The sequence below is a fragment of the Diceros bicornis genome, chromosome 40, assembly GCF_020826845.1.
Source record: "Diceros bicornis minor isolate mBicDic1 chromosome 40, mDicBic1.mat.cur, whole genome shotgun sequence".
Taxonomy (NCBI): Eukaryota; Metazoa; Chordata; class Mammalia; order Perissodactyla; family Rhinocerotidae; genus Diceros; species Diceros bicornis.
The window spans coordinates 4,938,393-4,958,503 of NC_080779.1; the positions used below are offsets into that span (position 1 = coordinate 4,938,393).

The 20,111-nt window shown below is 47.7% G+C and overlaps 1 protein-coding gene across 1 annotated transcript in view; it reads left to right on the forward strand.

The window, feature by feature from the left end:
- The window catches only part of EDAR (ectodysplasin A receptor), a 32,166-nt gene extending 12,539 nt beyond the window's left edge, over positions 1-19,627 (forward strand). Inside the window, exons 5-11 of the mRNA XM_058534327.1 lie at positions 5,353-5,439; positions 6,837-6,962; positions 7,078-7,152; positions 7,441-7,513; positions 8,703-8,862; positions 10,013-10,073; positions 18,879-19,627. Of these exons, the coding sequence (XP_058390310.1) occupies positions 5,353-5,439; positions 6,837-6,962; positions 7,078-7,152; positions 7,441-7,513; positions 8,703-8,862; positions 10,013-10,073; positions 18,879-19,201 (905 nt within the window). The 3' untranslated portion in view covers positions 19,202-19,627. The remainder of the gene's footprint in view (positions 1-5,352; positions 5,440-6,836; positions 6,963-7,077; positions 7,153-7,440; positions 7,514-8,702; positions 8,863-10,012; positions 10,074-18,878) is intronic.
- Positions 19,628-20,111: the final 484 nt, after the last annotated feature.

Below are 20,111 nucleotides of genomic sequence, written 5' to 3' on the forward strand. Positions count from 1 at the left end.
AGTGCACAAACCAGCCTTCCCCACCCTTTGCCACCTCCAGTCCCATCACTGTTTGTGTCCTGGCAAGTCAACATTGGACGAAAGGGAGAGAAAAAGCCCTTCAGTTATTTTTCAGTTAAAGAGCAAGATCCACTGGGTGCAACCAAATCTTGCTGGCGTTCTTTTTTCCCTGCACGTCCTGAGAACTCGTGCCTGAGGGCTGCCTCCTGAGGGAATCTGTGTTGTAATGGCAACGAGGTGGCATGGTGTAATAGAGAGGAAGAAAGTGTGTGGCATCAGATTTGGGTCTCATTATGAGTTTCCACTCTTGGGAATGTTACTTTGTACCTCAGTTTCCTCATCCATAAAATGGATACCTGGTCTTGTGAGACTGTTGCGAGGATGGGAAGACGCATCGAATGCGTAGGGGGTGCCCGCTCAGTGCCGCTCGTAATGGTAAAACTTCACGGCCTGGCGGGTGAGCACAGCTCCGCCTCGGTCCTTGCGGGGTCCTGTGCAGGCTGCATATTGCCAGCTGCCCTCCTGTGCCTCCGTCAGCTCTGCTGGGAAATGGGCTCGCAAGAACCCCTCCCACACAGTGTTGGAGGGTCAGTGAGACAGGCTGGGCCTGGCCGCTGGCAACTGTTCCATCGTCATTGCTTTTTATTGTCACTCAGACTGGCCTTTCGGAGGATTCCACTCTGTTACCAGGAGTGCCCCGGCACGTTTCCGTTCAGATGCCACCTGTGATGTCACTCAAATGTGAAGCCTTGGCCTCCCCGAATGCCAGTTTCCAGCTGTTTCTAACGCAGCGTTTCTCAAATTTGAAAGTGCATACACATCACCAGGGGTGCTAGTAATAAACAAATCTTGATGCAGCAGCCCTGGGGTGGGGCGGGAGATGCGTTTCTAGCAAGCTCCCCCGGGACTTCACTTGGATCAGCCAGATTCTAAAGGCTCTGCTCGTTGTTCCAGGCTCCACCACTAGGGGGTGCTCAGCCAATGCAGCAGCCTCAGGGCGCCTGGTTGACAGCTGTGAGCATCAACAAACACATCGTTCCTAAAAATTCAGTGTGCCCTACGTAGTAGAGAATCCCAGTCTCTAATACATACCGACATATTTATTAATTCTGTGAATTAAAAAACCTCAAAGGCCCCAGTAAATCCTATCACCATAATGATATGCTGCAGTTCTCAAAATCCTCCTGAGGAAGGTGCACCACACCCTGCAGAGCCCCCACCTTCCAGCACCCACTGTCCCGAGGCAGTGCTGCCTCGGATGCAGCCCTGAGCTAAGCATAACCAGGCCCCACTTTCTTTCGTTTTAATGTAGAGCTTGTGTGGAAATTTCTGAGACTACCGTTTTCACCAACCTTCCCTACCCCGTCTTATAAAATACCTCCTCTTTGCTTATTCAAAGCTGGGCTCCAATGCATTATGGAAGGTAAGATGGATCAGCAGCTGACCACCCAACAGAAGCAACGTTGAGAAACATTTTCATCAACTATTCATTCCACGGAGGCCAAGTGAACCAGAAATACATGGCGTGTGTTGGAACAGAGGGAAACCTCCCAGACACCGAATATTTTTATGAGTGCTGAGTTAATTCTCATTAGACCAGGGCAGAACCTGGAACAGGAAAACGTGCAGTGCAGGGTCCTGGTGGCGACGGCATGCTGTCCTGAGGGCACCTGTCCACAGAGATCGACTTCTAGTCCCGCAGCCTTCCTGCCCACCTTCCCTCTCACCCTCAGATGTGTCCAGAACAGAACGTTTTTCTGATCAGCCCAGGGCTGTCCAGTTGACATGTGCTAGAGTTTGCTTGGGGGAAAATATCTAGTAAGTCAGGATGGAGGAACAGCCCAGCTTGCCACCTGACCGAGGGCAGGCAGGGCACCCACTGGGCACAGCAAGATGTGCGTTACTGAGTTAGAGTTGCCTGCAGGCATTGTTCCATAAGGTCATTGTATAACCAGCCCTGCCGGTGGGTGCAAAGGCACTGCATACATCCGTGTGCTACTAGGCTGCTCTCATGGTCCTTCTCCAGGCTACAGGCCTGGGCATATTTGTATCCACAACCCCAACCCCTGTCACCCAGCCTCAGCCACAAGCCCCAGCAGGGCGGGACGAGAAGAGACAAAAGTGACAAACATCCACAAATTGAGCCCCTGAGTATTGTTGTCCTGACGACGTAGCTTAAGCTCCCTTGAGCCCCTCACCAAAGAGATCAGCTTCGTTTTCAAGGTCCAGTTTGCTTTTAAAAAGACCAGGTTATGCTTGAAGCTCTGCCCCACGTCACTTTTTCTCACATCACTGGATGAAGTTTGCCAGGATGCTTCCCAGCGCAGTGCAGGTGGGCTAGAGACCTCCAGCCAGCCCGCAGGGAGGCTCTCAGAGGGCATCAGCATGGCCTGTGAGTAGGAAGATGCGGGCCTCCGGCTCCGCCCCGTGACTGTGCGCAGCTGTTGAGAGACAGGCTCCTTCCCCCCCGGGGCTTGCCTCTTTCCACCTGCACCTCCCCAATAGGCCACTGGTTCTGAGGCCAGGTGAGCGGCTTAATTAAAAAGCAGAGATTGGGCCGGCCCCGTGGCTTGGCGGTTGGGTGCGCGCGCTCCGCTACTGGCGGCCTGGGTTCGGATCCCAGGTGCGCACCGACGCACCGCTTCTCCGGCCATGCTGAGGCCATGTCCCACATGCAGCAACTAGAAGAACGTGCAACTATGACGTACAACTATCTACTGGGCCTTTGGGCAGGGGGGAAGGAGGAGGAGGATTGGCAATAGATGTTAGCTCAGAGCCGGTCTTCCTCAGCAAAAAGAGGAGGATTAGCATGGATGTTAGCTCAGGGCTGATCTTCCTCACAAAAAAAAAAAAAAATCAGAGATTGATCATAAGTTTTGGGTGGGAGGCAGGCGAAAGCTTGTATTTATCCTCCTGAAAGGCAAAGAAACATCTCTCTGAGCTCTGGACACCAGCAGGGGCAGTACTCAGGGAAACACAGGTGTGAGGAGCCCCAAGAGAGGAAGAAAGAACTGCGCCTTCCAGCTGTCACCATTCCTCCTTCAACCACCCACCAAGCCCCGCTTTCCTGCTCCCTGCTCCCTCACCAGCCACCATTCCAGAAAGAAGGAGTGAGGCCCCGGGGACACGAGATCGGGGGCCCAGGGTACGGGACGTGCCCGCCTCTGTTCTGAGCAGGTCACCTCCAGGGTCTCTGTTGATTCAAGGCACCACAGGCTGGCCTGTTGCCTGGTGCCCCGTCCACCCCTCAGCAACCCCCCTCTTTTGGTAAAATTGCTGAGAAGCATTCCAATGACCAGCAGTTGAGAAAAAAAGAAGGAAAGAGGCGGGAATCACAGAACTCATTGTGCGCCACAGAGGGAAGGGACTGCCCCTCCATCGTGTGCTGGTCTGGAGGCACCCATGCCCACGCTTGAGGCAGCTCTGCAGGTGACAGACACCAGGCAAAGGGGCAGAGGCCACGAGCTCAGAGAAGTGAAGTCCCTGGGCTCCAGAAGCCGCCAGTCTCCAGAGAGGAGACACGCTGGCTTTTAGAGCTCTAAGCAAGTGGTTTGTTTTCAGCAACATGGAAACTGCTCCAAGGTTGGGCTGGAGGGGCAGCAGGATGGCGCCAATAGCCTCCTTGGGCTCCCAGGCCAGCTCCTGTCCCAGGGATATCGAGGAGGGCCCGAGGGGGTGGGGTTGTTGCCCCAAGAGCCTGCGTCTTTGCCCCTCAGCCGGCAGATGACATTTCTCATGCGCCAGCGACAGTCACATTTCCTGTCTAAGCTGAGCCCTGAGGCGCGTGGCACCTCACAGAAGTGGAGCGTCACGCGAGCCAGTCCTTAGCCTGTCCGCTCCTTCCCCAGCCTCCCCCTATCTTGTCTGTAGGGCTTTCTGTTTGCCCTGTTTCTATTTACAAGGTGGAAGGATCAAAAGTTTGTAACCCTGCACTCCTGTGACCTCCTCTACTTGCTGGACACAAACGGAGGACTGTAGAGCAGGCCTTTCGGGGTCACCGATCCCCGGGGCTGCCCCAAGCAATTCTGAAATAACCGCTCAGAGAGCAGGTGTCTGTGTTCTCCCGAGAACTTTCTCAAGGAAAACCTCCCTGTTTCTCACGGAAGCCTCGCAGTGGGCTGGCCAGGGTCCAAGTGTGGGCACATTCCTCCCCGCTGGGCTGGCTGGGAGGACGATGGTGCTGATTCCAGGGGGCACTCACCTGTCTTTTCTCAGGAGCTGCTTTCCCACGGGCAGACCCACTTCACGAATGACTCCAAACTGGTAGAGACAAAAGCGACACAGAAGGAAGCTTATCTAAAACATGGTCATTTTTATTAATTGCAAAACTCAAGTCTGGCCTAAAGGAAGGTTAACCATCAGGACATCATCTTCTCTGTGGCGGAACACTTCTGTTTGTTTTGGTCAAACAGTTCCTTAGCGATCTGACTGATCACAAAATCAGCTTCCGTGGCATCCCTGCTAAGTGACATTTTTTACATAGAAGGGGAGTTTTATGAATCATGGTTTCGAGGGAAGGCAAAGGTCATTTCTGCTCTTAAAACAGTTTGATCACAACTATTTAAAAAATGTGTCGTAGGAAAAATCCTAGAGGAAAATACACCAAAATGTCAACTTTAGACAGTGAAGCTGTAGTGATTTTTTTTACTTCTTTTCTGATTTTTTCCAGATTTTTCATAATAAGCATCAATTACTTTTATAACAAGAAAAAGTTTTAAAAATACATCCCTGGGCCAGCCCCATTGGCCTAGTGGTTAAGTTTGATGTGCTCTGCTTCGGTGGCCCCAGTTCGGTTCCTGGGTGCGGACCTACACCACTCATCTGTCGGTGGCCATGCTGTGACAGCAGCTCACATACAAAATAGAGGAGGACTGGCAACAGATGTTAGCTGAAGGCAAATCTTCCTCAGCAAAAAAATTTAAAAAATTAAAAAAATACATCCCTGTTCTATGTAATTGAAGAATTACTCAAGTGTTATTTTCCCCCAATAATATTTTTACGTACCCATACTTTTCTCCTCTTTATAGACTGCATATTTCATCTCAGTTTCTAGGAAAATAGAGTTGGTGAGGCTTGCAAACCTCCCCAGCACCTGCTCCTCAGTTTCAGCAGAGTTCTCTCTCAGATAGGTCTTATTTAAAGAACAATAACCCTTGAGGGCTCAGAATGCTCTTGAGGGATTATTAAATACGCTAAGAAATTAAAATGTTTCCTTTGGCTGCACCCCTAGCCCATTCATCCTCCAGAATTCTAGGTCATCCAGCTCCGTGGCCGCAGCTGAGTTTCAGTCCCAGAAGGCGAGGTTTCCCCAGGTCGTTCTGAGGAAGGCCCGGCGACTGTGTTCTCTTGCAGGTGCAGGAGCTGCCTCCGGAGTCTCAGCCAGCCTCCCCAGCACCTCCGGCAGCAGCACTCTCTCTCCCTTCCAGCACGCCCATAAAGGTACGGAGGACGCACAGGTGTTGATCTTCGGGAGGTGGCGGCTAGGAGGAAGCGGGGCTTGGAGAGGGAGAGAGGAAATCATTAGGACTGGCTGTGGAGCTCTTCCCCCCTCATCTCACTTCCCTAATGTGATCTAATCACACCCGGTGCCCCGGTGGGTGGAAGTTAGCAATTATCTCTGCAAGGAGAGGAACTGATCAGCTGTGGGTGTCCGGGGACGTTAGCCCCCGGTGGCGTTCTAATCAGGTCACGGTCCCAGGTGCTCAGGGCGCCAGCGGCGAGGGCTGGAGAGGCACCAGCTTGGGCTTGTTCGGGCCTGACGTCCACAGCAGTTCTGTCGCTGGCTGTCCAATAAACCTGCTGATCTTGAACTTGAATGTTCACGTCCAATAACTACATTTCACTCTGTAATCCCTTAGAGATGGAAAGGTCCACAGTTTCTCTCAGAGCACGACCTCTCATTGGCTCCTCCTTCCCTCTCACACTGTCTCGATGCCGTCCATTATTTCGGCATATTTAAGGCCTAGGTCTCAGTGAGGCCCTCATAATCTCATGGTACGCTCAGCACACCAGCCTCACCCCGCAACCTGCCCCTCCTGCATGTTCACACAGCGCATCAGAGCAGGGAGACTCTGCCAGGACGTAGGAGTCTCGTTTCCACCAGGCCCCGGGGGAAGTAGCACACAGCACAGAGAGTATTAAATCATTTGTATTATCCATACCCAGCATCCAGAGGATGATAGCCCCAAATGACAGCCTGAAGCCAGTTTTCCTGCAGGCACACCCCACCCGGGAGGGCGGGCAGCTCTTGGGCTACCATCTTGGGGCCTCTTTTTAAAACCAGGCTGCAGCCTCCCTCAGATGGTCCAGGTGCTTTAGATGCTGTCCCTGTCCCATTTGGGTGGTAGGTGACCTGGATCCTGTTCCACAAGAAACAGGATCTTGTTTGGTCATTTCCGAGAAAGAGCACAAGCGTTAGGGCATTTTACATGTCAACGGCAGACAGTACCAGAAAACAGCCAAGCCCCCGGGGAGAGACTGCTGTGGTGTGGGAGACAGAACGAGGAAGGGTGCGTCAGCCTCTGCTCCGCCTTTGCCCTGGGACTCTATTACTACACTAAGGTTGAAGATGAAGGAGACACAAGATAGAGCCAAACCAAGAATAAAATCTCTAGCCCTCAGAGGTGACTTTTGCTTGGAAACAACTTGGATGGAAGTGTCTTCAGGACACTTGTTCCTGGGCCTTTCTTCCTCTTCACGTCCCACCTTGCTCGGGGTTCCCAAAGTGGTAGAACCAAAAGCAAGCACCCCAGGAACAACCAGCAAACCTGAACCATGGTATTCTGGAGAAGTCTGGATTAGCCTCCGTCATTGCCTTCTCTCCCCAACTCCAACAGAGCTCTCAGGCCAAGGGCACCTGGCCACGGCCCTGATCATTGCCATGTCCACCATCTTCATCATGGCCATTGCCATTGTCCTCATCATCATGTTCTACATCATGAAGACGAAGCCTTCTGCCCCAGGTGACTGCTCCCCAACACCCCACTCCTGCCCCACACCCCCTCCCTCTTGGACAGTTCCATCAACTTACCCAGTTGGTGAGCCTGGCTACTCACATCCTCCTCTTTCTCCAACCAGCCTGCTGCACCAGCCAACCCGTGAAGAGCGTGGAAGCCCAAGTGAACAAGGAAGAAGAGAAGAAAGAGGCCCAAGGTCTGCAAACAGAGCCCCTACGAACACGGGTGTCCGTCCTCCAGGGTGGACATTGTCTGCCCCTCTCACCAGTGCCCCAACAGCCTGCTCCTCACTGCTTATGCTCTTGTGCCACTTAGAACAGGGGCCACAGGAAGGTGTTGCTGCACCCCCATTGTGCTAATCCTAGGGCAGTGTGGTTTAGTCACCAGGGGGTCTGCTGAAGAGGAAGTGAGCAGGGGGAGGACAAGCTTGGAGCTGGGAGCCCACTCTAACTCCTCCCTCCCCAATCTTCCCGTTTACCTACAGACAGTGTGGTGATTTTCTCTGAGAAGGACGAATTCGAGAAGCTGACAGCAGCTCCAGCAAAGACTGCCAAGAGGTAAGTCAAGCCAAGGCAGCCGCTTGGCTGTAGGGTGGGTGGCCCCCAGCCTCAGGCTGAAGTCAGGGGTCCCCGTGGGATTTTGAGCCGGAGGGGTGCTGGGCATGCCAGGCAAGGAGTGCAGCGAGAAGCCTGGCCACTGCCTGGAGGCTGTGCTGGGGATGGCTCCCAAGGGAGCGGGGACCAGCGAGGCAGTCCCTGTCAGCACCGGGTCTCAGCCTCACCACTGCCCTGCAGCAGGGGTCAGGCGGTATGAGGGGCAGTAGTCTTGGGACGGTGGTGCTTTTCCCCGTCACCTGCTTTCAGGTAGGGACAGAGGCAGGCCAGCCAACTCCCACGGAGGCCTGCAAACCTAATGGGCTTCACCCGTCGATTTTGTTTCCGTTGTGTCATCCGGTCTCAAGGGTGGTGTCTGAGTGTGGGCTTCCTACCTGTAACCTGCTCACCAGCAAATACCAGTCTTTAAAAAAAATGTCTTCAGCCAAACCACAGAAAGCAAGCAGGATGCCTATGAAAAAAGGAGTTGTTTTTCATGTATTTGAAATGATTTTGAGTTTAAGCTCCAACCCACATGTGCCTAGGGCCGTGGACCCGGGCACTGAGCCCGCATGCCTTCCTGTGGGATTTCCCCAAGCCCCTCGCCGGGCCTGCTGAGGCCCACATCCCATGATGCACACATTTCAGCCAGGTCACCCCTAGTCAAGAGGGGGCTCTCCAGGCACAGGCTCCACTCAGCTTCGTCCCCATTATCCCAGAGAGCCTGCACGGGGCCAGGGCCGGCCACATAAGCGTGTTTGCTGACTGAAGACACGAGGATGCACTTGGTGCTCGTCTGGATTAAATGCAGGAAGCCGGGACGTGCTCAGGAAACCGTTACTGGGCCGGGTGGGGGTGGAGAGATGAGCAGGTGCCGTCCCCACCTCACTGGCAGCCCCACGCCCTGAGGAGCTCGCAGGGCTCCCTGTGAATCTGCTCACAGCACCTGTAGGCCCCCCTGCACCCAGGCACTCGGGCAGAAGGGAGCGGAGAGCCGAGGATGCCTTTCTCATCTTGTGTCCGGGGCCTCGTGCTCACGGGCTGCTCGGTAAGAGAGGAGCAAGTCTCAGCTTCCCGATGGTCTGCCCCGGGAGAACGTGTCTGGGCCGCACCTTCCCGGGCGCCCCCAAGGACCGCCCTCTTGTTTCCGCAGCGAGAACGACGCCTCGTCGGAGAACGAGCAGCTGCTGAGCCGGAGCATGGACAGTGACGAGGAGCCCGCCTCCGACAAGCAGGGCTCCCCCGAGCTGTGCCTGCTGTCGCTGGTCCACCTGGCCAGAGAGAAGTCGGCCACCACCGCCAAGGCGGCCGGGGTGAGGCCCGCCGGGGACTGGAGGGGAGGATGGGCCGCAGCCTTTCTTATTGACCTAGCTCTGCTGTGAGCCGAGCCCAAGCCAGGAAACCGAGATGGGGGACAGGTTTAAAACAAGATATTAAAAAATAGCAGACATTTCTTTTATTATATAGCTTTATAGAAGAAAATGAAAAATAATAAGCAAAGAGAACAAGTTAAAATGACTTGGAATACCATAGGACAGGAAAAGCCTTTGTAAACATACTGATGTGTAGCCAACCAGACATGTATATATGTTTTATATATAAACATAACATATATTTACATATAAATAAACAATAAGTTTCAAAACAAATATATAGATAGATATAGATAGTACGCATTCTTGTGTAAAAATGCTCCACATGGTTTATCACCTGAAGCAGGCCGTGGCAGGGGACGTGGGCAGAGATGAGCACAGCCCTGGCCCTGGCTGCCTGAGAAGCTAGCACGTGGTTCACCAGCAGCCTGCTCCTAACCTCAGGTCATCTATGTTGCTAGGCAACCCTGCTCACGGTAAAAATGTCCCTGATTGGGAGGCTGGATCTGGTGTGGGTCCTGATGGGGACACCATGCTCTGGGCTGCCCAGTCATCGACCTCTGTAGTGGGGCCTGTCGCTTGCAGGGGCCCTGGAGGCCTGTGGAGTTGTTACCAGAGATATTGGCTCTGGTGGGGCATGAGACCTTCCATCTGGGGCTACTTTAACACCTGTCCATCATGGGCCTCGTCTCCTTGCACCGAGCCGCGTGCTCTGGGTAGAGGAGAGCTCCTGCCCAGCTCTGTGGACTGCTGCATAAACGGCTACGATATCCCAGGCTGCCCGCTGGCAAGCTGGGGTCCCCTACATTCATCCTTCCAAACAGACCGATGCCAGCTATGGCCTCTGGCTGTCTTGTGAGTCTGAATGTCCAGCGGAGCCCACGAAGTGCCCCCAGTGGGCACTGAGAGTGTTTGAGGTGGATAACCCAAAGAAAAGGCTTTCTCCCTGTGCATCGTGGATGAGATGTTCATGTGAGGACTCAGTTCAACATTTTTGATTGGAAATCAAGGGAAAGCAGCTACCTGCCAACACTGAGATGGAGGATTTGGATCTTTTTCTGAAAATTAACGTTCTCAACCTTTTTCATAGATTCAAAGTCGAAGAAAAAAGATATTGGATATGTATGCCAACGTGTGTGGAGTGGTCGAAGGTAAGTGTACAAGGACCATCGGGGGGACGCTGACCCAGGCCTTGTCCCAAGGCCCTTCTCGACGGTCAGCAGTGAGGAGGAGCCTCTGACAGGAGTCCTGCCGCTCCTGTGAGGGGACCAAGACAAGTCTCTAAATTGCTTTCTTCTTCACCAGGAGGGAAAAACCCTCCTCATTGAGTTAGGGGGTTTTCCCTGCCTTCATCAGGCTGCTCCATTCCATCTCCCTGGCATCTCTCTGGGGCCTTGCCCATCTGGCCTGGGTGGCAGGAGTGGGGCCTGGTGCTGCTCATTTCTCCCCTCGGGCCAAGCCCAGCACCCTGAGCCTGGGGCAAGCTTGCTGGTTGGGTGCTCTGTTGGCCAGAAATAACTACTGAGGATGAGTTCTGGGGGCCAAGAACACTGTTCAGTTGCCTGCTGAAACGTGGCTTCTCTCCATAAAGACTTGTGCCCCAGGGTGAGCCTGTCTGCTCAAGCCTGGCATGACTGGGAGCCATCAGCTGTCCAGTGGAGGATGCTCTAAGACTTGCACTCTGTCACCCTAGAAAGCTCTTCTCTGTTCCAGAAGATGTCTCTGCTTTAAGAGCCTATACCCCAGGAGCAGTGGTTGTCAAATTAATTTTAGGAACCCCACAGGAAAGAGGAGCCCCTCCAGTGAGACTGGGCGGGTGAAGAGTGGAAAGCCCTATGCGCTCAGCCACCCCAGGGCGAGTGTGCCTTATAGCCCCATGGTGACGCCCACACAGCCAGGGCTGAGAGCCTCAGACCAGCAGGGCCTCTCCCTGGGTTGACAGTAGAGTCACCTGCAGAGCCTTGTGCTCTCTCCCTCTGCCCAGTCCACCCCACCTGCCCCGAGATCCTGATGGGATTTTTCTGGGGTGAGTCCCAGGCATCAATGTGTTTTGTTTTGTTTTTAATTAAACTTTTTATTTTGAGATCATTGTAGATTCACATGCAGTGGTAAGAGAAAATATAGAGAGACCTTATGTACCCTTTACTCAGTTTCTCCCAATGGTAACGTCTTGCCAAAGCATCCCTAAAAGTCACAACCAGGACACTGACATTGATACAGTGAAGACAGAGCCCATTTCCATCACCACAGGGATACCTCAGGTTGCCCTTTTCAGCCACACCCATTTTCCACCCACCCCACCTTCTCCTTAGCCCCTGGCAACCACTAATCTGTTCTTCATTTCTACAATTTTATCATCTCAAGAATGTTATGTGAGTGGAATCATGCGCTGTGTAAACTCTTGCAATGGCTTTTTGCACTCAGCGTAATTCCCTGGAGGTTCATCTGGGTTGTCATGTGTAATGTAGTTTGTCCCTTTTTATTCCTGAGTAGTAGTCTGTGTTAAGGATGTACCACAGTTTGTTTAATCAGTCATCCATTTAAGAACATCTTGGTTGTTTCCAGTTTGGGGCCATAACGAATAAAACTGCTGTAAGTATTCATGTATAGGTTTTTATGTGAACGTAAGTCATCATTTCTCTGGGATAAATGCCCAGGAGTGCAATTGTTGGGTTGTATGGTAGTTGCATGTTTAGTGTTTTAAAAAGCTGCCACACTGTTCTCCAGAATGGCTGTACCATTTACATACATTCGCACCAGCATGTCTGAGTGATCCAGTCTCTCCACATCCTCACCAGCATGTGCTGGTGGTACTGTTTTTTGCTTTAGTCATTCTGAGAGGTATGTTTTCATACCTCGTTGGGTTTTTTTGTTTTTGTGAGGAAGATCAGCCCTGAGCTAACATCCGATGCCAATCCTCCTCTTTTTGCTGAGGAAGACTGGCCCTGGCCTAACATCCGTGCCCATCTTCCTCTGCTTTATATGGGACGCCGCCACAGCATCGCTTTGATAAGTGGTGCGTAGGTCCATGCCTGAGATCCAAACCTGCGGACCCTGGGCCACTGAAGCGGAGCACGCGAACTTAACCACTACACCACCAGGCCTGCGCAAGAGGTTTTTTAAATATATATTCTAGATACTAGTCCTTTGATGGATGTGCGGTTTGCAAATATTTTCTTTACTTTGTAGCTCATCTTTTCATTCTCTTAATAGGGTCTTTCAAGAGCAAAATTTTAAATTTTGAGTCAAATTTATCAAGTTTTCCTTTTATAAATTGTGTTTTTAGTATCAAGGCTAAGGTCTCTTTGCCTAGCCCAAGATCCCAAAGATTTTCTCCTATGACTTTTTTCCTAAAAGTTTTATAGTTTTATGTTTTGTGTTTGAGTCCATGATCAGTTGGAGTCAATTTTTATGTAAGACAGGAGACTTAGGTCAAAGTTCATTTTTTTTGCCTATAGATGTCCAATTGTTCCAGCACTGTTTGTTGAAAAGGCTGTCTTTCCTCCATTGAATTGCTTCAGCACCTTTGTAAAAAATCACCTTGAGGGGCTGGCCCCATGGCCGAGTGGTTCAAGTTCCATGCACTCCACTTCAGGGGCCCGGGTTTGTGGGTTTGGATCCTGGGCACGGACCTACTCCACTCATCAGCCATGCTGTGGAGGCGTCTCACATACAAAGTAGAGGAAGATTGGCACAGGTGTTAGCTCAGGACTAGTCTTCTTCAAGCAAAAAATAAAAAAGAAAGATTGCCAGCAGATGTCAGCTCAGGGCAGCTCTGCCTCACCCCGAAAAGAAAAATCACCTTGGGCGTGTTTGTGGGGGTCTGTTTTCTGTGTTCTCAGTTCTGTTGTATTGATCTATGTGTCTGTCCCTCTGCCGGTGCCACATAGCCTTGATCCCCATAGCTATATAATGTCTTGAAATCAGATAGACTGAGTGCTCACACTTTATTCCTTTTTTTCAAAATTATTTTAGCTATTCTAGTTCCTTTGCCTTTGCATATAAATTTTAGAATAATTGTCCCTCTATCTGCGAAATATCTTGCTGGGATTTTTTTTTTTTAATAATTTTATTTATTTGTTTATTTTTTCCCCCAAAGCCCCAGTACATAGTTGTATGTCATAGTTGCACATCCTTCTAGTTGCTGTATGTGGGACGCGGCCTCAGCATGGCCGGAGAAGCAGTGCATCAGTGTGTGCCCGGGATCCGAACCCCGGGCCGCCAGCAGCGGAGCGCGCGCACTTAACCGCTAAGCCACAGGGCCGGCCCTCTTGCTGGGATTTTGATAGCAACTGCATCAATTGCATTTTGATAGAAATTGTATACCAAGGTTTGGGGAGATTTGACAGCTTTACTATGTTGAGTTTTCTAATCCATGAAAAAGGTATGTCTCGTCATATATTTAGATTTCCTTTGATTTCTTTCATCAGAATTATGTCATTTTCAGAATACAAGTCTTATATGTATTTTGCTAGATTTATACCTAAGTATTTCATTTATTTTTTGAATGATGGTAAATATTTTATTTTAATTTCAATGTCTATGTGTTGATTGCTAGTATATAATAATACAATTTATTTTTGTATGTATCATGTATCCTGTGACCTTGCTGAACTCACTTAAAAGGTCTGGGAGTTTTCTTGTAGATTTCTTGAGGTTTTCTACAGAGATAATCACATCTGCAGATGGGGACAGTTTTATTTCTTCCTTTCCAATCTGTATGCCTTTTCTTGCCTTGTTGTACTGGCAATAACTCCCAGTACTAGGTTGAGTGAGAGTGGTAAGAGCAGACATCCTTACCTTATTCCTGATTTGAAGGTAAAGCATCCAGTTTTTCACCGTTAAGTATAATGTTAGGTCTAGGTTTTTTGTAAATTATTTACATTAATTTTGTGTATAGATTACATTAATTTTTAAATATTGAACCAGCCTTGCATCCTGGAATAAAGCCCACTTGTCATGGTGTAAAATTCGTTTTATATATTGTTGAAATCTATTTGCTAATATTTTGTTAAGGATTTTGCGTCTATATTCATGAGAGATATTGGTCTGTAGTTTTCCTTTTTTGGTACTGTCTTTATCTGATTTTGGTATCCAGCTAGTACTAGTTTCACAGAATAAGTTGGGGAGTGTTTCCTCCTTTTCTATTTTCCAGAAGAGATTATGTAGATTTGGTGTTAATTCTTCTTTGAATGTTTGGTAGAGTTCTCTGGTGACACTATGTGGGCCTGGAGATTTCTTTTGGGGGGATTTTTAAAACTACAAATTCCATTTCTTTAATAGTTATAATATAATAATAATATTCAGATGATCTATTTCATATTGGGTGAGCTGCAATAAGTTTGTGCTTTTTTGAGGAGTTGTTCCATTTCATCTAAGTTGTCAAATTTATGTGTGTAGCGTTGCTCATAGTATTCCCTTATTGTCTTTTTGATGTCTGCGGAGTCTGTAGTGATACCCCCTTCTTCATTGCTTGATGTTGATAATTTGTGTCTTTATTTTTCTCTTCGTCAATCTTACTAGAAATTTGTCCATTTTATTCATCTGTTCAAATAACTGGGTCTTTTCACATTTATCTGTATTGTTTTTCTCTTTTCAATTTCATTGATTACTGCCGTTTTCTTTATTATATCCTTCCTTCTGTTACTTTGAGTTTATTTTGCTAATCTTTTTATAGGTGCTTGAGATGGGAGCTTAGATTATTGATTTGAGACTTTTCTTCTTTTGTAATATATGTATTTGTGGTGTAAATATCCCTCTCAGGATTACTTTTGCTGTGTCCTATAAATTTTGATATGTTGTATTTTCATTTTTATTCATTGTAAACATTTCCTTTGAGATTTCCTCTGTGACCTTTGGATTATCTAGAAGTGTGTTGTTTACTCCTCATCCCACACCAAATGCGTCAACAGAGGCCTGCTGAAGAGCAGAGTTCCCGCGGTGCAGTAGGAGGCCAGCACTGTGGAGTTGTCCCCAGTGCCAGTGGCTCTCCTCACAGAGAGGGAGTGACTGCCGCTGAATCCTCCCTGCCTGGGAGGCACCAACAGCCTTTGGTTCCGGAACCTCCCAGAAAAAGGAGGTAGTTCCACAGTCTTTCCTCCCTCCACCCCCACATGCAAACTGATTTTCTTAGAAAGGAAAGTCAAGGGAACTAGTAGGAACCTATTAAAGGTCTCTGAAAGCAATGTGTCTCCATTTGAAAAATAAAGCATGTCTTTAAATGCATTAACTCCATGGGGAAATAAATATAATGAACTAAATTCAGTTCTTGCCCCCAAAAAATAAATAAATAAAAGAAGTGTGTTGTTTAGTTTCCAAATATGTGAAGATTTTTCTGTCATCTTTCTGTTGTTGATTTATAGTTTGATTTCATTGTGGTAAGAAAATACACTCTTTATACAATTTCAGTTCTTTTAAATTCTTCTGTTGAGGTTTATGGCCTGCACTTCAAAAGAATGTGTATTCTGTTATTGTTGGGTGGAATGTTCTATAAATGTTGACTGGATTCTGTTGGTTGATGGTGTTGTTGATTTCCTTCTAATCGTTTTACCAATTACTGAGGAAGAGGTGTTGAAGTCTCCAGCTATAATTCTGCGTTTGTCTATTTCTCCGTTCAGTTCTGCAAGTTTTTGCTTTGCATATTTTGAAGCTCTGTTGTTTGATGCATATGTATTTAGGAATGCTATGTCTTCTTACTGGACTGACCCTTTTATCCTTATATAATGTCCCTCTCTGTCTCTGGTAGTTTCCTTTGTTCTGAAGTCTACTTTATCTGAGGTGATAGCCACTTCTGCTTTCCTTTTATTAATTTTATTTCCTTCTACATGATATATCTTTTTCCATTCTTTTACTTTCAACCTGCCTATATCATCATATTTGACATGAGTTTCTTATAGACAGCATACAATTGGGTCATTTTTCAAATCCACTCTGCCAAGCTCTGCTTTTAGTTGATATTTGTACCATTTACATACAGTGAAGCTATTCATATGTTACGGTTTAAGACTGTTATTTTATTTTTTGTTTGTTGTTTGTTGTCTCTGTTTTTCATTTCTCTGTTTTCGTTTTCCTGCTTTCCTTTGGGTCATTTGCATATATTTTGGAAATCCATTTTGATGTTTTTTGAGTGATGTATTTGATGTGTTTTGAGTGCATCTTTTTCCATAGCTATTTTAGTAGTTTCTCTAGGTGTTATATAAACATAACTTATCACGGTCTACTGGTATCAGCATTTTACCAGTTTGAATGAAGTATAAAAAACCTATCTCCCTTTATGTTCTTCCTCTTTATAGTTGTCTTAAGTATTGTCTTAATATTTTTCTCTATATGTTGTCTTAAATATTTGTCTTAAATATTTCCTCTACATATATTTAGAACCACATCAGTTGCATCAATTGGCAAACATAATTTAGAAAACTTAAAAGAAAACCTATTGTATTTACCCAAAATTTTGTTTACGGTGTTCTTTTCTGATGTTCCAGGGTTCACTTTTTTATCATTTCCTTTCTGTTTAGAGACTTCCTTTAGTTAATCTTTTGGCGTAGGTCTGCTGGTGACAGATTCTCTTAGTTTTTCTTCATCCTGAGAATGTCTTGATTTCCCCTCATTCTTGAAGGATATTGTCACTGGGTTTGGGATACGGGGTTGACAGTTCTTTTCTTTCAGTACTTGAAAATACTATGCCACTTCCCTCTCGCCTTCAGGTTTCTGATGAGAAATACACTGCTATTCTGATTACTTTCCCCCATAGGTGTGGTGTTGTTTTTCTCTGGTTGTGCTCAAGATTTCTTTCTCTTTAGTTTTCAGAAGTTTATTTATGATGTGTCTTGATAGGAATTGCTTTAGGTTTATCCTGTTCAGCGTTTTCTCAGCTTCTTGAATCTGTAGGCTTCTGTCTCTTGCCAAATTTGGGAAGTTGTCAGCCATCACTTCTTTTTTCAGCCCCACTCTCTTTCTCCTCTCCTTCTAGGACTCCATGACACAAATGTGAGATCTTTTTTTATAGCCCCACAGGTCCCTGGGGCTCTGTGTTCTTCAATTTATTTTATCTCTGTTGTTCAGTTTGGGTAATTCCTATTCTATTATCCAGCCCACTAATTCTTTCCTCTGTCTTTATTTTGCCGTTGAGCATGTCTGCTGAGCTGTTTATCTTGATTACTATATTTTTCAGTTCTAACATTTCCATTTGGTTCTTTATATTTTCTGTCTTTTGCTAAGGCTTTCTATTTTTTCATTTGTTTCAAGCATGTTTGTAATTACTTGTTAAAGCATTTTTATCATGGTTTCTTTAAAATCTTTGTCAGATAATTCTAATATCTCTATCTCAGTGTTGACATCTTTTAATTGTCTTCTTTTTTTGAAGAAGAAGAAGATTGGCCCTGAGCTAACATCTGTTGCCAATCTTCCTCTTTTTCTTTTTTCTCACCAAAGCCCCAGTACATAGTTGTATATCCTAGTTGTAGGTCCTTCTAGTTCCTCTATGTGGGAGGCTACCTCAGCATAGCTTGATGAGCGGTGAGTAGGTCTGCGCCCAGGATCTGAACTGGCAAACCCTGGGCCACCAAAGCATAACATGCGAACCTAACTGTTACACCACCAGGCTGGACCCTGATTGTCTTTTTTTATTCACTTGAAATCTTCCTGGTTCTTGCTATGATGAGTGAGTTTCTATTGAAACCTGGACAGTTTTACGTCATGTTATGAATCTCTGGATCTTATTTAAACTTTTTGTTGTGGCTGGCTTCCTCTAATACCTCTGTGGCAGGGGAAGGAGTTACCACCTTGTTACTGCTAGGTGGAGGTAGATGTCCAAGTTCCCACTCAGCCTTCATTGACACTCAAGCAAGGACTTCTTTTTATTGCTGGTTAGGAGGTAGAAATCTATTTCTCCAAGTGGTCTCCACTGACACCATGTGGGTGGGGAGGCTTGTTCCCAGCCAGTGATGAGAGAGTCCAGGCTCCTACTGGCCTTCCAGCACCACCCTGGTGCTGTGTGCAGCCTGCTGAGGATGGACGTCCAGGCTCCCCGTTCAGCCTTTGCTGGCCTTGGTGGGGTGGGGCCATGGCTTTTGCTGTGGTGTTTGGCTGTGATAAGGCAGTTATTGTCTAAATGGTTGCTTCTTGCTAAGCTTCTCTTTTCTTTCTGCTCTAGCTAGAGAGAGCAGGCTTTTGTTGGGGCTATTTTTGTTTGTTATTGTTAGTATTTCTGGATTGCTAAGATCTTCAGCTCCATGTGTAGGATAAAGAGGCAAAAGAAAACCCCAGGAGCTTGCCACCGTGTCATTGTGCCAGTCCCAAGGTGCCTAACAGTCTATCTTTTCTCTCCTCTTGTGTTTGCTTTATGCATAGTGTCCAGGGTTTTTACCTGTGCTTACCAGGAGGAATAGGGAAAAGCATGTCTACTCCATCTTCCAGAAGTGAAAATATATCTATTTTTTAAAAATGCTTCCAGGTGAGTCTAATGTACAGCAAAGGTTGAGAACCATTAGACCACAGAGGTGGCAGTGACTTGGCCCAGATAACACCAACTTTGGGCTATCTTTGAGAGCACCTTTCGTAAAGGTGACTACTGTACCCATAAAGGGACATGATACTGTCCATTTGACCCCCTCCTCAGCCCAGCTCAATTTAAGGCAGGGTTACCCAACTAAGGGTAGCCTGTGTTGAAGGCTTTGGTGATTGCTTGAGGGTATTACTGTAACAGTCAGTGTGGTAGTTATTTTTCCTAGGAGGAAAGGAGCTATTATTGGAATTAGGGCTCATAGAGAGGCTTCTCATGTGGCTGGCCAAGTCCTCAGTGTTGTTCACCTTAAGCTATGTTTTTATTTTGTGTGGTTTTCTGCATCTGTGTTTCACTTTACAATTTTTTTAAAAAGGTTGAAAAAATAATTTTGATGGTGTTGAGTTTCTGTTGACTACCTTTTGTGAAGTCTGACTGCGGCCCTTTGTCTCTGCAGGTCTCAGCCCCACGGAGCTGCCATTTGATTGTCTTGAGAAGACGAGCCGAATGCTCAGCTCCACATACAACTCCGAGAAGGCGGTTGTGAAAACGTGGCGCCATCTCGCCGAGAGCTTTGGACTGAAGAGGGATGAGATTGGGGGCATGACAGATGGCATGCAACTCTTTGACCGCATCAGCACGGCAGGCTACAGCATCCCAGAGCTGCTCACAAAACTGGTACAAATCGAGCGGCTGGATGCCGTGGAGTCCTTGTGCGCAGACATATTGGAGTGGGCTGGGGTGGTGCCGCCTGCCTCCCAGCCACCGATTACACCCTGAGGAGCATGCCTGTGGACTGTCCTCCCTGGGATGCACCAAGGATTATGAGGGCTCTGGAGCTGTGAGTTGTGCCAACAGACTGCCAAGAATCAAGACTTTTTCTGCTATGTCACCAGGGTATGCCTTAGATTGTTCCAAGGAACAAGAGGAAATGAGGCCTGTCCTCCAGTCACTACTGCAAGAGCTCACTCTGGCCTGCCTATGTCACTGATATGCAAGGCATGCATTTGTCCGATCAAGGAGACCTATGCGGTAGCCAGTGTCACTTACTGCGTGAGTCCTAGGCCTGGGAACACAGTGGTTTTGTATTGCACATGAATTGCCTTCCACTCTCATTCTTAGTCAGATTTGACCCTTTTTGGGCAGCAGTGCTCAAGGACACAAGTCATTTAAATTGTGTGTCAGACTGTTTCTGCTTCAGAGAGAAATGAGTGGTCAACTCATTAGAGTTGGAAAATGCTTAGAGAGGAAAATGATGACTTAGAGAGGAAAATGATGACTTCCTAAGAGTTCAGCCATACGTAATTCTAGATTGGTAGAGTGTCTGAGACTTGTGGATGAGCCTCATGGTGTGGGAGTTTCACTCCAGCCTCCTGAGCCAGTCAGGGAAAGAGGAGCCCCGCGGTGCAGGGAGAGCCTGCGCGTGGAGTCCAGGGACCTGGTTCTAGTTGTGCCAACTTGGGCCATTTTCTTTTCCCTCCCTAAGCCTCAGTTTCTCTTCTGCAAATGAGAGGTTAGTCTGTGATTCTGTAATCAGGAAAAGTAAGATTCAGGTGAGCATAATGGAAATTGAGCTCTTTGAAATGCCAGGCCTTCGAGGCCCTCCGTGTGAACACAGTGTGAGCATCAAGTACAATGGGAATAAAAACAGAAAACGCAGATTTGGAGTATTCAGAGTAACTGCAATTGT